The sequence below is a fragment of the Nicotiana sylvestris genome, chromosome 4 (assembly GCF_000393655.2).
Source record: "Nicotiana sylvestris chromosome 4, ASM39365v2, whole genome shotgun sequence".
Lineage (NCBI taxonomy): Eukaryota > Viridiplantae > Streptophyta > Magnoliopsida > Solanales > Solanaceae > Nicotiana > Nicotiana sylvestris.
In genome coordinates this window covers 96342914-96362665 of record NC_091060.1, presented here as the reverse complement: position 1 = coordinate 96362665, position 19752 = coordinate 96342914, and the positions used below count along the sequence as shown (strand labels likewise).

Sequence of the window (19752 nt, the reverse complement as noted above, 5' to 3'; positions counted from 1 at the left end):
AAAAGGAGGGAATTGATTACAATGAAGTATTTTCTCCAGTTGTAAAACATTCCTCCATTAGAATTATGTTGGCTTTGGTAGCACAATTGGATTTGGAACTAGTTCAGATGGATGTAAAAACTGCGTTTTTACATGGAAACTTGGAGGAGGAAATCTACATGACTCATCCAGAAGGATTCAAAGTTGTTGGAAAGGAAAATATGGTTTGCAAACTTGAAAAATTGTTGTACAGATTGAAACTATCTTCTAGACAATGGTACAAACGATTTGACAAGTTTATGTTGCGGAAAGGGTACAAGAGAAGCAAGTACGATCATTGTGTGTATTTGCAAAAGCTTAAAGATGGTTCTTTTATATATCTTCTCCTATATGTTGATGATATGTTGATAGCTTCCAAGAATTCAGAAGAAATTGATAAGTTGAAGATTCAACTGAAGAAGGAGTTCGAGATAAAGGATCTGGGTGAGGCAAAGAAAATTATTGGCATGGAGATAATAAGAGATAGACGTTCAAAGAAACTCTGTTTATCTCAGAAAGAATATTTGTAAAGAGTACTACAATGTTTTGGCATAGATGAAAAGATTAAGCCAGTTAGTACTGCACTTGCTCCCCATTTTAAGCTAAGTACTACTATATCGCCAAAAGATGAAGCTGAACAAGAGTATACGTCAAAGGTACCATACGCAAATGTTGTTGGTAGCTTGATGTATGCAATGGTCTGTACGAGACCTGACATTTCACAAGCTGTTGGAGTTATTAGCAGATATATGCATAATCCAGGAAAGGAGCATTGGCAAGCCGTGAAGTGGATTCTACGGTATATTCATAATGTTGTATATGTTGGGTTAGTTTTTGAGCAGGAAGGCAATCAGTCTGTAGTTGGATATTGTGACTCAGATTTTGCAGGTGATCTGGACAAACGAAGATCAACTACTGGTTATGTGTATACTTTTGCAAAGGCACCAGTTAGTTGGAAGTCTACTTTGCAGTCAACAGTTACTTTGTCTACAACAGAGGCAGAGTACATGGCTATTACAGAGGCTGTGAAGGAGGCAATTTGGCTTCAGGGTTTGCTAAAGGAGCTTGGTAGTTGAACAAAAAAGTATCATATTTTTTTTGTGATAGTCAAAGTGTTATTCAATTAGCGAAGAACCAAGTTTATTATGCAAGGACGAAGCACATTGATGTTCGGTATCATTTCGTATGAGAAATCATAGAAGAAGGTGGAGTCACGGTGAAGAAAATTCATACTACGGAGAATCCTGCTGATATGTTGACAAAGGTGGTGACTGCAGTCAAGTTTCAACATTGTTTGGATTTGATCAACATAGTTGAACACTGAAGATTGAAGATGAAGACACAACCAAAATTTGTTATTGAGAGAAAATTGAAGATGTGAAATTTTGCCAAGGTGGAGATTTATTGAGTGCCAAAGTCCCGCATCGGTGAAGTACCAATTTTGGTTGGTATTTCACCCAATAAAAGAAGTCCTAATGTTTAGGATTTAAACACACCTCTCATTTGCCTTCTTATCTTCTTAAGGCATTTGTATCTTCTCTCTTTAGTATTATTTCACTTGTATTTTTGAAGTGGAATAAAATATTGGTTGTGTCCGAGGAAGTAGGCAAAATTGGCCAAACCTCGTAAATTCTGGTGTTCCTTTTATTGTTGTATTATTGTCTTATTTATTATTTAGTGGTGCCATAATTTTTAGTATAGTAGTTGTGTCTCATTCACACTATATACATTTGGCTTCCGCAACAATAACAGTAAACAAAGGTTACATAGAAACTTTAGAAAGTAACGCAGAAAAAGCAATTTCAAGTAAACTCTAATCAAGCAATGAAAATTGAAATTCAATTAATGCATGTCATCTCCAAATTCTAACTAATTCAAAGAATATATCTCAGTTGAACAATTGTAAACAACGATTTAGAAACCATTTAAGGTAAAATTAAAATAAAATCAATGAAAAAACAAAATCAAGGAACTTAGAAAACAAAAGCAAGGAACTTACAAATTAACTATGCCAGATATCAATATCGGCTAGGATTTAGGGCTGGGAAGATGAAACAGTAATAGCCCTAAAAATCTGATAAAGAAAGAGATTAGGAAAAACCAAATAGGAAAAAACTAATTGAAAAATATGGCAATTTGGTGAAGTAGAGATCAGATTCCACACATGTTATTTTAATGGAGAAAAAGTAAGATTGAGAGAAAGTAGCGGTGCAACTGCTTGAGAAGATGATGGTTAGATGAAAGTATTTTGGAATAGGCGTCTGTCGCCGAGGAAAGGGTGCGAATTGCGATTGCGCGTAGGTGAAGGTTTTTTTTAAAAAAAATTTAACTAAAGGGTAATTTCATCTAAATTTACTAAAATAAGGGTAATAATGTAATTTAACTTTTAGTTAAAAAGGTTTCTACTTGAAAATGAGAAGCACATCATAAAAGAAATGCATGAACTGCTTGTATTTCTAGATAATTGGAATTTTTAAAAGCAAATATTTGTATAGAGGGAAATGACAATTCAAATCAAAATTAATAACCCATTCTCCTCTTATTTTTTTCGTTGTTTAAAGACATCGGCATAATATGCTTCACGTTTGAAAGTGTTCACAAATGATGAAAAGTGGGTGAAGGCAAGAAATTTTAGTCCACCATATAATCAAGACTCCAAACGAAGCTAGCTCCAGTTAAAAAGGAACCCATAAAATATCACCGGCCGTGCGCTGAACCCAATGGTTCTTGACCCGTTTCTGACCCGCACTCAAAAGTCAGCGCAAGCTTTTGTCAATTATACCAAAAACAACAATAGCAGAAGGTGTTGTGACAATTGATGTTGCTGGTAAATCTAAAAGTATCAAGTTGCATGATGTTTATCGTGTTCCAGGTTTGACAAAAAATCTAGTTTTCAGTTCCTCAAATTACTGATTCTGGAAAATATGTCTTGTTTGGACCTAATGATGTGAAGGCGCTTGACAATATATGAAAATAATACTATTATTTTCTGCTGATATTATTTTTACTGGTGAGAAGAAATGTTCTTTATTTGTTTTGTCAGCAGCTGAAGCCTATATAAAGAAAACAAGCCAAAAAGATAATGTCGCAATCTGGCATGCTCGGTTGGGTCATGTAGGCTATCAAATATTGCAGCAGATTCCTTCTAAGAAGTTGATAGATGGCTAGCCAACTTTGAAGAATGTGCGTGAGGATGTGATTTGTCAAGGCTGCCAATATGGCAAATCTCATCGTCTTCCTTTCAAAATATCGTCAAATCGGAGATCCACATTGTTTGAATTCGTTCATACAGACTTGATGGGACCAATGAGAACACCAAGCTATAGTGGGCATCGCTATGTTATGGTGTTGGTGGATGATCACTCAAGGTTCAGTTGGGTGAAATTTTTGAAAGAGAAAAGTGAAGTATTGTCTAAGTTTGTGGAGTACAAAAGCTGCTGTAGAAAAAGAGTTCGAAGAAAAGATAAAATGTCTTCGGAGCAACAATGGTGGAGAATACATGTCACATGACTTCTTCCAGTATTGTGATGACAATAGAATTCTTCGTCAAATGACTTGTCCTGACACTCCTCAGCAGAACGGAGTTGCAGAAAGAAAACTTGGCTATCTTGCTTCTATTTGTCTTTCATGGTTGCATGACAAGAATCTTCCTCGAGCGCTTTGGGCGGAAGCTATTCAATGTGCATGCCATGTGACAAATAGGTTGCCTCCATGGCCAGGTGAACAAAATTTCCTTTTGAGATTTTATATAGCGAGAAGCCAAATGTGAATTATTTTCGGGTTTTGATTCTATTTGTTATGTTCATGTTCCCAAATCTAATAAAACCAAACTTGAACCGAAAGCAAGAAAATGTATATTTGTTGGCTATGACTCTTATAGGAAGGGTTGGAGGTGCATGGATCCAGAGACAAAAAAAGTTTACTGCTTCTAGATATGTGGTATTTGATGAAGTGTCATCTCCATTTTCTGCTCAAAAGTCTGTCGCTCTTGGTGATGATCAAGACAATTTGGAGCTATTATTTCCTGAAGTAAATGTGCAAGCATCTTGTAATGAAGAGGCAGAAAATGAATGCCCATATCAAAACATTTCAAGAGAAGAAGATGGTGAACAAGAAGCAGTCAGAACGTCAACAAGAGAGAAAAAGCGGCCAGGCTATCTCAAAGATTATGAGGTAGAACTTAACAATCACTTTGTGACTTCATGTTTCTTTACAGGAGCATTAAGTACTGAGGAGCCATTAAGTTATGAAGAAGCAAAGAGCTTTCCACATTGGGAAAGAGCAATGCAAGAAGAGATTGACGCCTTAGACAAAAATGAAACATGGGAATTGGTAGCCAAACCAGAAAAGTGTGAGCCGTTCACCTGCAAATGGGTTTTTCGCTTGAAGAAAAATTCAGATGGTACTATTAACAGGTATAAAGCTCATCTAGTTGCTCGTGGATTTTATCAAAATTATCGACTGGATTATGAGGAGACGTTTAGCCCGGTGGCGAAAATGGTAACTGTCAGGTCCCTTATTTCGCTTGTTGCTTTCAAACATTGGAAATTGTGGCAGCTTGACGTAAAAAATGCATTTTTATAGGGAGAGTTGGATCGAGAAGTCTTTATGGAGAAACCTCATGGCTTTGTCTCTATGCAATTTCCAAATCATGTTTTCCATTTGAAGAAAGCGCTCTATGGCCTAAAGCAAGCACCACGAGCTTGGTATGGTAAAGTTGCTCAATACTTAAATCTTTTGTGATTTTAGAGTTTCTGATTCGGATTCTAGTTTATTTGTAAAATTAGAATCAAATATGCATCTCCTGATATTATTTTATGTTGATGATGTGATAATAACTGGAGAAAATAAATCAGAAATTTCTACTTTGAGGAATGACTTGTATGTTCGTTTTGAGATGAAAAATTTGAGGGAGATTAGGTGTTTTCTTGGTCTAGAAGTGGAAAAATCAGATCAAGGTTATTTTGTTTCTAAAAAAGGCTATGCAGAGAGTCTCTTGGAGCGTTTTGGCATGGGGGAGTCAAAAGCAAAGGCTACTCCAATGGAGCCAAATCTCAAGTCAAAGAAAGATGAAGGGAAGTCTTTGAAGGATGCGAGGAAGTTTCGACAACTTGTTGGAAGCTTAATTTATCTGACCATCACAAGGCCAGAAATTTCTTACTCAATTAGTGTCGTTTCTCAATTTATGCATAATCTCATAACTTGTCATTTAGATGCTGCAAAAAGGATTATGCGCTTTGTGAAAGGATCTCTTAGTCTTGGCCTCTTGGGCTTTGGTATAAGAGATGTGATGATTTTTATTGAGTGGATTTACTGATGCAAATTGGGCAGGAGATACAAATGGTCGTCACTAAACTTCAGGTTACTGTTTTAACACTGGTTTAGCAGTAGTTTCTTAGTGTAGCAAGAAACAGGATATTGTTGCTCTGTCTAGCACCGAAGCTGAATATATTGCAGCAACCATGGCTGCACATTTGGTTGAAGAGGTTGATCAGAGACATGTTCCACGAAGTAGACCATGCTGTGAAAATCAAGTTTGACAACGAAAGTGCGATCAAACTTGCATCGAATCCAGTTTTCCATGCCCGAACGAAGCATATCGAGGTCTGCCATCATTTTATTCATGAGAAAGTCTTAAGTGAAGAGATGGAACTCACAAGTGTTCGCACCAATGCTCAAGTAGCTGATATATTCACTAAAGCTTTGGTGAAGCCCAAGTTTCAATACTTTCGAGATGCTCTAGGAGTCGTTAATCGTAAGCTTGCACGAAGGGGGAGTGTAACAAATTAGTGCAACTTATTGCCTTGCATTAGGCAGTACTGGTTACTGCACTTACTAGGTCAAAATAACCATTCAAGTGAGGTTTGATCACCTTAGAAAGTGGCCTGGGAGTTAGGAGTAAATAGTGGTGTACTAGTAGAGTGATTTTAGGAGTTAGTTTACTGGACGAACACGGATTCTTTGAAGTATTCACTAAAGAACTCAATTCTTAGAATTCAAGGGTTTAATATTCAGTAGTAAGTAAACGTATATGCTGTTAAAATTTTTGATAAACTGCATTAATATTTGTATCACAAGATTGTATTTATGCGTAAATCATGAAATACTTTATTCACTTGCATGGAACTTTTTGATAAAACTATAAATTTGTTTTGCAATTGCTTCACTTTTCTCTCTCATCATAGTATAATAAAGAAAGTCATTATTTGAGCTTAATTTGTTCTGCTTAAATATAAAAATAATGGCTAAACGACTATATATGCATGGATATGATTATTTTTATTTTTTTTAACAAATTAAGCATATGAATGTTCATTTTGTTTATTCCTATAGGAAAGTATAGACAATAATGACATGATGTCTTCATTGAAGACGTATGACAAGAGGACAAGATCCGCAAATAAGGCATCATCAATAGAACTAGATGACGATCCGAGTTGTCAGCTCTCGAGCAACAAAGGTTCGCAAAGTGGTTAAAAAGGAAAAAAGTCCATGATTGTTTGTACTGAAATGACTTTACCTATCCGATTATAGATTTCCTTAGTCAAGTAGGTTTTGGAAGGAAGTACTTCTATTATTTGGGCAAGTTCTGAATTGAAGCGAAAGAATGTAAGTATTGATCCAGGTTCTTATTTAAGAATATGTACTTTAATATTACTCTTTGATCGTGATTATTATTAAAGAATATGTACTTTAATATTTAATTACTTGACTATTTCTGTTAGCGATATATTTATGCAACGTATTAGTTATTTGAACTAATCGAACTTTTATACTTAATTATCATTCAACCTTTATCGCCCTTCACTTGCTATTACAAACATATCCATGATTGAATTAATTAAGGAAGTTAGTGTACCTTCTCTGTTGCTGCAATTTTATTGCCGTTGAAAGTTGAACTCTGTTTGGTTGGACTGTTTGACAGGGAATATGTCATGAAGATTCTATTGTTATTCCTCTATACCCTTTTATGGCTATGATAGAGAAATGTTTCGAAATGGTGCAATTTATAGGAATGGTGGATACTTCTCCATTTACTTTGATTCCAATTCAGAGGAAGTCAAAAATATAAAAATGTCACCAAGCCTCCATGAACTTTTTCCATCACTATTTCTCAGTCCTAATTTATCCTCCATGAAGCATATTTGACAGTTTGAGATAAACGTTTAGATGAATACGTTCAGGAACTTTATTTTCTATTATGAGTCTCTTAGAAGTAGAATAGGATTTATTTGGTGGTTATAAATTGTTACAAATTAAAGCTTAATTTTGTTCTTTATTCTTCCCTTAGGATTTTTTGTGATATTCTGTTTGGCAACAGATGTTGATAAGGAAGCAAATGTTTTTGCAGGCCTCATGTATAGTTGTATTTAATCATGTACAACTATTATGTACCGTCTTTTGTATGTTAGATTTTATCAAGGGGTAATATGGCATAAGCATTGACTTCCCAACATTCTATCTTACTTTTTTATGGGCTAAAAAAAGTTCACACCCCTTCCAGGTGTGTCATTTTGAAACAATATGATCTCTAAGCTCTATGCTTAAAGGAATTCATTGATAGTTGGTAGTTGGTACTACTGTATGAAGAACAAATCTCTTCATAATGTAAAATTATTTTGTACTAATATCAATCATAAAATATTGGAATTTATAAGTTATACAAAATAATGCATAACCTTCCAAAATACTTTTACGGGCAAAAATCACAAGCTGCTTTGCCTTAAAAAGATTCACCCATGGTCTGTCATATAGCTAAAGCTTCATAACCACTACAATGTGCTATTTGATGAGAAATTTTAAATATCACCTATCATATTTCAATAAATAATTGGATTTTTCTTGATTTTTTTTTGGGTCAATTTGCTTTAGTTTAGGGCAAAAGTTGCATATATTATTTGTTTTTTGGGCTTAATTCTTTTGAATACAGTCGCTAAATTTTCTCTGCAATATACATCTTTTTTTATTATCTCTCTCCTCTCATTTTCCCTTTGAACTAATCCACGCATCGCGCGGGTACATATACTAATACTATATAAAATAGGAGCTATATCGGTATTGGTAATCTATCTTTTTTTTTGGTTTTTCACCCGGTATCCTGTACCCGCATTGGAGCTCGACTATATCCGGATTCGCACCGCGTAGGGCCCCATTCGGGGGGAAGCGCTCCCTACCAAGGATTTTTCCATACCCAGGGCTCGAACCCGAGACCTCTGGTTAAGGGAGGAGCAGTCCCATCCACTGCACCACATCCTTTGGTGTGGTTTGGTGATCTATCTTCATATATAGCAAATAGGCATTGCTTTCTCCAGAATTTAGTTGCTGTATTTTTTTCATTCAGTAAAAGCTTTCTCTTGTTTTGTTCCTCCCCTTCTTTATTCTTTCTATATATATTTGTTATACGGATTCCCTCTCTTATGCTAATGTGATTGTAAAGGGTTCAAAAATTGTCTTAGGTCACATATTCAAGTCCTAGATGTATTCTTGAATATTCTTATATGAATTCCTGGCTCTACCGCAGTGTGAAAGTATTATAGTGATAAATTTCAATTCTTAACCATTTGAATTAACATTCTTTATGTTGGCTGGCTAAAATTATAAATTTAACATTAAAAATTCAAAGACCTTTAAATAAGGACAAAGAACTAAAAGTTCAAATGGAAGAAGAAGACATATCTAGATTTGAAAAAAGTATTAACAAAGTGGACAAATGCTCTTGAATTAATCTGCTTCAAAGATTGGATTGCTAACGCAGTGAAACTTAAAATTGGAGGTTAAAGGCTATTCGAGATTGCGAACTTTCGCCAAATTGTGGGAACCATGTGGATTAACTTAAATAGTCTGAAAATAAACAGCTAACGGGATCTTTCTTTTTCTCCTTTTTGTCCATAGCTAATGGAATCTCGATGTAATAGTTAAAGATGGTGGTTTAGTTAGACCAATAGCTCCCGGGACTTGGGGTCAAATTTTATCGAAAAATTATGTTTTTATTTCATATTTGTATGATGCTTTCCTTATTACTACTTGACGAAAAAATGAAAATAGAACTGGCTAGCCAGCTTTCGGATCGGTAATTGAATAATAGTCAGCGTTTGCAAAGTTATTGAAAAATAGCCACGAAATTCCAGCATATTATGATGGAATCTCATATGTAAACAATTCGAGCTTCAGTACATTATGCTGGAATTTTTCCGAATTTTTAAGGATGATTTTGTTCAGATTTTATCTTTACATGAAAAAGTGGCCGCTAAATTTCTATCACTTTTTCAATTACAGTTATAGATCTGGCTATTTCTGATTTTTTTTTTCCGATGAAAAAAGAAAACTGAAAAGAAGTAAATGATTTTCATTAAAGAAGAATAAAGAGGTCCAACACCAAGCATTTCAATCAACAACATCCAGCAAGCCCAAACGTGAAATGAGACTGTATATTCTGTTGTTTTCAAGAAGTCCTCTACACAAAAGACCCATCATTATAACATTTTACTTTCGTTTTATTGTGAAAGTGATTCTAATTATTGAATATTCAATTGATGTAATCTGGTAGTTATGTGGGAGGTCTGGTTGTAGTTCATTGCGAAAGTTATTTTTGTTATATGATTCTTTTTTACGCGAGATCAGTTAAAATAACATAAGATATTTTGTAAGATCATTTTGTTATTTTCAAATTTTAATAGGCATATGAGACCACTCCTCTAGTGTTATGAAAAACACTGGCCACCTCTTGGAGGATGATCCGTTACGCTTACTATATTTCTGCCATTGGATTTTCTCTATTTGTTCAACTACGTGATTATCTTTGTTGATTGAAGGGCCCTTGATTGACTGTGCTCATGTATTACGTGAGAAAGAGTGCATATTTAGTTGATTGTTGAATAACATCGCTTCTAAAGTATATGAGAAATTAAATACGGAGGATTTAAATGTGGGTTTAAAAATAATAAAACCTTGACGTGGCAAAAAAGTGCAACTAGCGTAATTTGAGAGAGTACTTTAGTAAATTATTGTAGTTACTCGAGAGAGAATTTTAATGAGTGAAGTACCCATGATCAATAGAAAATTTACGCGAAATTATATTAACGTAGCATAAGGGACTTCTACATTTGGAGAAATCACAACCCTAGGCTTCCATAATCTTGTTCAGAAGTTTAAGTTTATTTCGTGAGAATTTTATTACTTGCCACTACGTAACACAATCAAGAAATCATTATTTTCTACTTTAAGAGTTGACTGCGTGAATTCTTGCGATAAAGTCATAATTAATAGATTAATTCTATGCGAGATACAATGACCGCTAATCCTTTTATTAAACGAGTTGGACGTGATCAAAAACTCTATCACTCTTACTCTAAGGAAAAAAAACACGGTTGTAAAAGAACGGTTCTAGTGTTAAATTGTATTTATGTTTTTATGATGTTAATTTCTTTGATTTTTAAATTTATATTTACTTATTTAAACTCACATACATACTTTTACATATTTAAACTTTAAAAAAATTCAAATTTAACGCCAGAAAAGTTTTTAACAAAGGGAAAAAAATTGAATATCTAAATGAAAGAATGTCATATATAAATGGGATGAGCCAAGAGGGAATACATTTTCGCAAAACACCATTTTATATCAAAGCTAGAAATAAATCTCTAAAAGGATTTGAATATTCATAACAAAGTTATAAATTATAGAAAATGGCTTCCTGACCAGTTAAACTTGTAGGGCTTTTAAAAGGGAATAGATGAATTTTAAACTTTCTCATTTGAACACTCAAACTCATTATTCCCTTAACTAATAAACACATATGACCATTGACCCTACGCGCGTGTATTACACATACACAGACGTGTCCATCCAGTTAACAAATAACCAATGGATTTGTTACATGTCAAGGGCGTGAAAACAAAACCCAGTTGATCGGGGTCCCCCCCCCCCCCTCTCTTTTATTCCATAGATCGACCAAAAGTTACTCATTTTCCCTCTTACCTCGCTCTAACCAAACCCTCCCCTCTTAAACCTAGGTTAGTAATAGCCTGAAAAATCAGTCACCCCTTCCAAAATCGATCATAATCACTCATCATTATTCGCCTTTTCGTTTATTATCTGTTAATCTCGTTCTGATCAAGCTTCGTTTGGTTGTGCTTTCGATTCTAGTGACATTATAAAATCTGAAGGTTAGTTTGTCTCTTTTGATGTCGTTTTCTCTTCTCATATGTTTTCTTGAATTAATGTAAGATAGTCAGCTATATTTCATCTGCATGCACAAATTATTTATTATTTGGAATTTTAAATTAAGGTTTTTGGGGAAAACAATCGAATCTTAGCTTTACTTTAGGGATGTCTCTTTTGATGTCGCTTTCTCATTTGCCATCTAATTTCTTATGAAATAATGTGTGGTAGTCGGAGCTATTTTTTGTTTGCATGCACAAAATATTTGTTTTTATTTGATATTTTAAATTAGAATTTTTGGGAAAAATAGTCGAATCTTAACTTTACTTTAGGGATTTTATCTTTTTCATAATTGATCTAGCATTTAGGGTTAAAACAAATTAGAGCTTTTTGCATATTAAAATATTCTTATCTCCCACTATGATAAAATTATGGCTTTTAAGGTTAAAGTGTATCTGACTTGGCCTTTTTTTTATAGGTTTCAATGGCGGTATATGTAAAATTACAGTTTCATCATCTAGGGTGGTTATTGGCTAACCCATTTATGAGGTATATAAATGGGCAAATTTAGCCAGTTATTCTTCAGGCTGACATTGATGAATTACATATAATTCATTCTAATGATTGGGCTAAGGATATGTGGTACTTAATAGTAGATAAATATGCATGTAAAAACTAACAAAAAAGGAGAATTTCGATTTCTGAAATATGATAACGATGTATTAGCTTTGTGTAAAGTCCTTAAGGATGGAGATTTTGTTGATGTGTATCCATGTCATACAATTAATATACCATATATTAATTTGGACCTAGATGAAATATTGAGTATTGGTGGTATAAATGTGGACCCCACTAATGTTCAATCATATGGCTTTAATGAAACACCATATGGGCAAAGAAGTGATGTTAATGCTAGGGCAACACATGCAGATCATGGCAGCTCAAAAGAATACCATGCTCTCATGCAATATGTGCAATATCTTTTAGGAAATTTGAGCTTGCTGACTATGTTGTTCACTAGTACAAGAAAGAAACATACTTGAAGGTTTTCAGTTGTTACATACAACCAGTAACCAATATGGAGATGTATCCATCAACTCTGAATCTCACTGTTGAGCCTCTTGTAATTACTAAGATGCTTGGTAGACCTAAGAAAAATAGAAGAAAAGCTCAGGATGAACCTAAAAAGAAGTTTGGTAAGAGATCAAGGAAAGGGACACCAATGACATGCTCTCATTGTAAGACAGTAGGTCATAATAAGAAGGGGTGTCCTATCGTGGTAAATGTTTAGATAATGCATTCATTTATTTTCTGTTTGTGACTTGTATTTTGTTTGTTTCTATAACTCTATTTTTAGAAATTTCAGAAAGGACAAGGATCTGGAACTGCTAGTACCAGAAATGCTAATGCTACTCAAGGAACAACTCAACCATCAGCTGCTACAAGTGGTTCTGGAATTGCTGGTACCAGAAATACTCAGACTATTCAGGCTGCTCAAAGAACAACTCAACCATCAACTGTTATAAGTGGATCTAGAACTACTGATACCACAAATACTGAACCATCTCAGGCTGCAAGTGGATATGGAACTGCTGCTACTAGAAATACTCAACCATCAACTGTTGCAAGTGCATCTGTAAGTATTCATTTTTACTTTAATTAAGTTGTATTAGGACCATTATTTTTACATTATTAGATAGTACTTTATCCTATATTTGGATACTGGAAGTATGAGATCAAGGACTTCTGAGAATATTCTATCTAGTGTTAGAGGAAGGCCAAGAGCTACTTGACTTCGAGGAAGACCAAGAATTGCTGGATTTAGTATCTTTTTTAGTGATTCAGGGACAATGATAGAAATGGTAAGTGATTTGGATTTAGAGTTTTATTTAGGTATTAGTATTTTGGGTACTAATTTGACTTTCTATGCAATGTGGATCAAGAGATAGAGTACTTTTTGCCCCTACAAAAATAGTGGATGCTGGGTATATCAATATTGATCTTGGATATAGTGCACCTGGACTAAGATGGCAAGGAAGAAATGCTATAACACAAAGGCAACTTCAACAACAATTGAGGAGAAGACAAACTCAAGTAAGCATTAGCCAATCTCAAGTCCATTCCTCATCTCAACCAAGCTAGTCTCCATGTCCCCATTTGAGCCATCTCAGCAAAACATCAACCTCTCAAACCATAATGATCTGCTGAATGTTTGTTTTTGTGATAGCTTAAGTCTGTTAGTTGCAGAACTTAATTTGTAGGTTAACTATGGATGTTTAAGTATGACTTTTATTTTGGCACAATGTTTAAAGTGTTTATGCTACGAGATAACTTTCAGTAGCTAATTTTGTAAACAAGAAGGCTGATCGAACTTGATTGTTTATATGTGTCTGCTTGTTTATGTCAAACATTGCTTTTCCTCCACAAAAATTCATTATACAATTTGTTATTATCATTGTACATAGGGTTATGACGAAAATTACAATGATTACTGCTAACTAGACTAAGAAGAAAATTACAATGATTAGTGTTAATACAACAACTAAAGTTACAGAGATATTCACCCTCTTCCTAAGCTGTGATCTCTCTCTCTCTAATTCTTGATAACAACCCTGAAAATCGCTTGTTTGTAGTGATCTGGAAGAGGTGGGTCAAACCACCTAAAAAAATTACACGAATTGTTTCGACCATAATTTAAGTACCTATAAAACCTTCTTCCTCGATTTGTTGGCTTCCAAGTGATGCAAAACTAATTAGCTTCAACTCCACAATGATAAAATATAGGACTTTGTATCATTTTCACGGTCTGGGAAAAGAAAATAAAAATAAATAGAGCTTCATATTTCAGGAAAATGGAGGAATAATATATTTTACAAGGAATGAATAAGAACCCACTTAAATACAATCCATTTTGGATCGTTGGGCGTTGGAAATAGGGCTTTCACACTCCTCTGCGTCGTGTTCCTCATGCAGCAGGCTGACTAGGACCAACTGACGCCACATGGGCATGGTCAATGGTCAAATGTGTTTATTAGTTAAAGAATAATGAGTTCGAGTGTTCAAATGGAAAAATTTAAAGTTCATGTATCGACTTTCAAATGCCCTACAAGTTTAAGTAGCCAAAAAATCATTCCGCCTAAATTATATTCCCCAAACTTATGTATTTGAATGAAAAAAAAATATGTATGAAAATTGTGATGTTTGTGAGGTTATGTATTTTCGAGTTGAGGATGAGAGTTATACACAAATGTAAATAAACTATTGGTCCATTTAATTATTATGGATTTTGTGGGCCCTCGTAAAAAGTATGGACCTCTGAAATGTTACATTCTCCTTCCGCATCCACATATTCTCCTTCTCTCTTCCATTTCTCTCACTAGTCTCTCTGTCAACACAATTTTCACATTCTTGAAACACAAAGAAACAAAGAGAAGGAGAAAAGTATATGGTTGTGAAATGTTTAAGGGGAATAGAATATAGTAGAGAGAAGGAAAGAGGATGAGTTTGTCATGCAATCCATGGCCAGTCACCATTACTATTCTGCACTTTCTTCATCCTCTCCAAACAGAGACCATTTCCCTTCTTCATCAAATTGTTTTTACATTTATAATTGTCAAGTAAAGCATTCAACAACTCCTGCTGTCCTGCAGATTTCTTCTTTTAGTGACAGGAAACCCCCTTACAATACCCTTGTCTTCCAGGTTCTTCTTTGTCTCTTTTTTATTTTGGTGAACATGTTGTAAGTCATAATTGTGCGGTTTTCTTGATGTGAATTTTTTCCCTTTGTGTGATAAATTCTGTAGATTGTGTAGTGTTCTGCCTATTGGAAGTGGGAATTGAATATTTTACTGAGGAACTTGTACAATTTGCTCAATTATGTAGATTCACTTTTTACGATTTATAGAATGTTATATGAGTATTCATGGATATGAATTCATCGTATTTTATGTTAATTTGTTTTAATGTTGCTGCACTGTTCTTTTTAATTATTTATTAGGCATAGACCCCGACTCGTATATTATCAAAAAGAACTAGTACACGGAGGCGGACATAGACCATAACCTCCAGAACATGGTGAAGAATGACATAGATCATCCTTGTGAACGACAAATGCCAAGAACTCTGCCTAAGTTGGAAGATTGCCTCCATAACAATTTGACAATTAAGCTCTAAACTACAGGATACTATGCCTATCGTTAGCAGCACTATACAATGTACAAAATTATGTAGAATTAGCATCATTAATAACAAAATGGTTCTTCATTGGCTTAAATCTGAAATTTGGGCTGCCATCTTGATCCAGCTTCAATAAGGATTGCACTGTATCCGGTAAAGAACTGGTATCAGCAATTATAATCTGACCCCTTATTGATTCTCCCATATTAGCTAGTTGATCAGCCACTGTGTTTCACTCTCTGAAAGTAAGGACAAAAACGAAAACCTTTGCTAGAGAGTTGAACAATCTGGTCTATAATCATGTCAATAATCAATTTGGGATCGGATTCCCACCTTCACATTGAGAAAACCTCTATCGTGCAGAAATTTGTTCCATGTTTCAAAGCTATAACCTCAGCCATATTATTACTACATTTACCATAGGTTTCAGCATATGCAAAAATAAAGCATTTAAGGTTGTCTCTGATGACACCACCTACGCCAGCACTTCCTGAATTTCCTTTACGGCAACCATCTGTGTTTAGCTTCAGCCATCCAGAGTCAGGTTTCATCCATCTTATCATTTTGCTGCTGATACTTTGTTTTGCCTTTCTCCACTACATTACACAATTCAAGCATCCAAAGGCAGTTGCATTTTAGGAAATAGACTGACTAGGAGCATGGTCATGGTTCTCCATACCTATATAATAATGAATTTACCAGACATGTGTACCTTCTCAAATCTAGCAGAACACCTGCTTTTCCATATCTCCCAACATATAATTGAAGGTAGGAATTGGAGCAGAGCAGCATGAATTCCATTCTTTGCCTTAGATAACCAACATGACACGAGTAGTTGTCGAGTATTTCCAGGCCTGACTGTAATGCCACCACTCTTACTAAAAAGGACCAAACATGAGTTGCAATATGGCTTTCAGAGAAAAGGTGAGTGACTGTTTCTTCCTTGTGATTATTACAACATGAGCACTTAGAACTGTTCGTCCTGGAGGAGTACCGAAGAACTTTCTTTCATCCCAGCGCACCAATTGATCAAGCCCTCTTGAGTAAGGGCTCTTGAGTTAGAGAACCATACAGAACTTCTGTACATTCTCATCAGTTGGAATCCTATTCTGTAACATTTTAAGCATAAAGAAAGAGATTTTGAATGGGAGTTTCTTATGCCAAATCATAGAAGCTGTGAAGGAGTTATTCCTTCGTCTCCTCAGGTTTTGCCAAGTAGATTTGCAGTAAAAGTACCCTGATTAGCAATACTCCAAATTGGCCAATCATCCGTTCCACCATAAAAGCAAAGAGAAGGCTTGACAACTATATCTTCATTACTGAAAAACATAGGAGATCCTTTTACATTATTCATTACATTCATATGCACAATTACATTATTTATTACATTCCTCTGCATGTTTGGCAGTCTCATCTTCCTTCTTCTCCTCATAAACTTTCTGTATTTTGGGTGTGCCTACTGAGACGATCATTTCTGAAGTAGATGTTACAGATGATGAATCAATTTCTTTTATATGTATGTCACTTTATCTTTGTAGTGTTGTCTGTCTATAGTGAAAATGAATCAAAAACTTTTCATTCAACTTGATAAACCTCGGCTTATCAAATGGGGATGATCAATCATGACAACTATGTTGCAAAACTCAAAATATTGACTTTGAGTTCTTAATTTAAATAATTACTTTTTTTTGGTCATGACGTCCAGGCTGTTAGGCTCTTGGGTCCTCCAGCAAGATTTGAAGCATCAAAGTTGGAAGTCTTGTTAAAAGGAGAAGAAGTTGATACATACTCCACTATTGTGCCACGGACATATACCCTCTCCCATTGTGATTTTACTGCTAATCTCACATTAACCATCTCAAATAATATCCAATACGATCAGGTATGACATTTTGCATTTCTGAACGAGCAAGTGCTTATCCTTAAGCTGTGTCTGGTTTTGAACTTTGTTTTGAAATTTTTGTAATTTGATTTCAATTCTTGTGCCACATTTTCGATGGCAGTTGAAAGGGTGGTATAATAAGGATGATGTGGTTGCTGAATGGACAGAAGTGAAAGGCAATTTGTTTCTTGACATCCACTGTTATGTCAGTGGACCAAATCCCTTACAAGAGCTGGCTGCCGAGTTCAGATACCATATATTCTCCAAGGAACTGCCACTGGTAATTTCTTAAAATACTTGTGCCCCCCTTTATGTGCTTAGAGACCAAAGCCCTCGATAAATGCTTTATATGCTTTTTACCGGGACAAAAGAAAGAAAAGTTTGATTAGAAAAGCGTTTTCCAAGAAATGTGAAATTTGATTAGCATATAGCTGCATTAAGTTGCAACCTGCAAGTCACATTGATAAAACTTATAATATCTGCTCAGAAAATATAGCTCAGGACACTGACGAAATAAAGAGGAGGTTATGTACCTCCTGTCCAAGATTATTTTACTGGATCAAATATTAACTCCAGAATATTGCATGGTAAGTGTACATAGGGACGGACAGATACCTCAACTTCAAGATTAAAAGTATTCTGGTAATGCCTTAGTCTTTAGCAGAGGGTTCCCTCTCTGTCCAAGGTAATGTAACAAATGCCGTAACTGAAAGTTATTACAATGATGTTAGGCTCATATTGCCTATATGAAGTTATCCAAACAACTAAATTAATGAGCTAAAGAAACTGCTCCTCTACCAGTTATGTATTTCTATTTCTCAAATTTTCCTCCTCTTGAATTTACTATTTGGAATTTCCTTTGACACTGTAACTGTTCCAGTGTATAACTACTTCTAGTATATTGCTGCCAGTTGGATGAGCTTAAGGACTTCTTTTTCATTCCACTGTGGAACTTTAATTTGGTTTTTACCTCTAATCTCGTCTACAGTTTGCTTACTCTCTTAATTAGTATCATAATTGATTGCGTTTCTGAACTGCCAGGTACTTGAGGCTGTGCTCTATGGGGATTCAGATTTCTTCAAGGAGCATGAAGAACTAATGAATGCTATTGTTCGAGTCTATTTCCATTCTAGCTCGAAGAAGTACAATCGTGTAGAATGCTGGGGTCCTCTAAAAGATGCTGCTAAGGTAGCATAGAATTATGACAATGTCATCCCTAACTCCCTCAAACTTGTTTGTCTGTACGATCCAATTTTAATAGATCAAAAGCGATTATGATCTTTCTGCACACCAACTCTAACCTTTTATGTGATAATCATTTTCAAGTTCTATAATGTGTGATTTATAGTACTTGTTGTATAGTTTCAAGATATTCAGCTTTATTGTTAAAGAAAGATTTATAATACCGGTGTCTGAAGTCAACAAAACTGTATTAAAACTTATTCTTTGGATTTTATACAACTTATTCGTGTTTTCCAGGGAAGACAAGGGGATCATATCAACAGTTTGTTATCGACAAGCAAGGGAGATTTTCACCCGCCAAAAATCCTAAGTGCAAAATCAATCTTTCAAGCTCTTTTCACCTTCCTTCTCTAAGGTGAGAAGGGTTCATGGATTTTGGAAGGATCTCTGTTGAAACACATTTTAGAGTCATGGGATCCTACATTCCAATGACTTGTAAAGACAAGAATTGTTTGCAAGGTCATTTTGATTCTTTTGTATGTATTGCATTCTTTCGAATGAGATCTTGACTGACAATTCTTGTAAAACCAATGACTATTTTCTCTTTTACATATCGATATCTATTGTGTCTGAATATAGGTTGCCCCTTTTCACCCTATTACTTGGGAGTTGGGATTGAATGTCCACTTATTATTCTGAAAATTTTAGTTTCTATACACAAACTGCTTGATTACTCAAACAGTCAAATATGAGATTTGAGCTTAGTTATAAGATGATATTTTCTTCTTCTCTTTTGCTTTCTTCCTTTCCCCTTTGTTGGAGAAGAAGGGAAAAAGGAGTACAAGTTCACCTTTCTTAATCTTTGTACTTTTGAATGATCTGGTATCTGATTATTAGAGTACACTAGAATGACTCCTGTTTAGTCATTGGCAATAGAATGAACTCATATCCTTATTGCCTTATGGTCTATCTAAGATTTTGCTTGGTAATATTCTTCATAGGAGCCCACTCCTGTCTTTTTGTGCCCTCTCAACTTGCTCTCTTAGGAAGAAAATGAGGATGAAAAGCAAAAGCAAAAAGAATTTAAGTTATATACAATCACAGTGCAAAAAACATGACACCATCAATGCAATTTAACAAGTGATAGGTCACTTATCTATTTTTAAGGTTACCATTTCAAGGTTGGTACGAGGAATTACCTATTATTAGAGGTCAACTTTTGATGGTGTAAAAAATCTATAAACAACTCGATTATAAACTTAAGATAGCCAAGTTTGTAAATAAATTTGAGCCTAGGAAACAAATATGCAACTTGATACCCTAAACCTGAAGGT

At 34.8% G+C, this 19752-nt stretch overlaps 2 protein-coding genes across 2 annotated transcripts; both read left to right on the top strand.

Moving 5' to 3' along the window:
• Positions 1 to 4813: 4813 nt before the first annotated feature.
• On the top strand, positions 4814 to 6495 carry LOC138889868 (uncharacterized mitochondrial protein AtMg00810-like). The gene is made up of 3 exons (XM_070173208.1): positions 4814 to 5305; positions 5418 to 5552; positions 6352 to 6495. Exons 1-3 carry the CDS (start codon positions 4814 to 4816, stop codon positions 6493 to 6495), a joined length of 771 nt encoding a protein of 256 aa, XP_070029309.1.
• An 8029-nt stretch (positions 6496 to 14524) lies between these two features.
• LOC104224916 (magnesium dechelatase SGRL, chloroplastic) lies at positions 14525 to 19052 on the top strand. The gene is made up of 5 exons (XM_009776642.2): positions 14525 to 14879; positions 17060 to 17236; positions 17358 to 17516; positions 18278 to 18424; positions 18716 to 19052. The coding sequence occupies exons 1-5, from the start codon at positions 14688 to 14690 to the stop codon at positions 18830 to 18832; spliced, it is 792 nt and encodes a 263-aa protein (XP_009774944.1). The 5' UTR covers positions 14525 to 14687; the 3' UTR covers positions 18833 to 19052.
• The last annotated feature ends 700 nt before the right edge of the window (positions 19053 to 19752 follow it).

Coding starts and splice junctions, on each gene's coding strand:
- LOC138889868 (XM_070173208.1), top strand. CDS start 4,814: ATGCATCTCCTGATATTATTTTATGTTGATGATGTGATAATAACTGGA. Junction 5,306..5,417: donor TGGGCTTTGGTATAAGAGAT/GTGATGATTTTT, acceptor GTAGTTTCTTAG/TGTAGCAAGAAACAGGATAT. Junction 5,553..6,351: donor GACCATGCTGTGAAAATCAA/GTTTGACAACGA, acceptor TTATTCCTATAG/GAAAGTATAGACAATAATGA.
- LOC104224916 (XM_009776642.2), top strand. CDS start 14,688: ATGCAATCCATGGCCAGTCACCATTACTATTCTGCACTTTCTTCATCC. Junction 14,880..17,059: donor ACAATACCCTTGTCTTCCAG/GTTCTTCTTTGT, acceptor CATGACGTCCAG/GCTGTTAGGCTCTTGGGTCC. Junction 17,237..17,357: donor ATAATATCCAATACGATCAG/GTATGACATTTT, acceptor TTTCGATGGCAG/TTGAAAGGGTGGTATAATAA.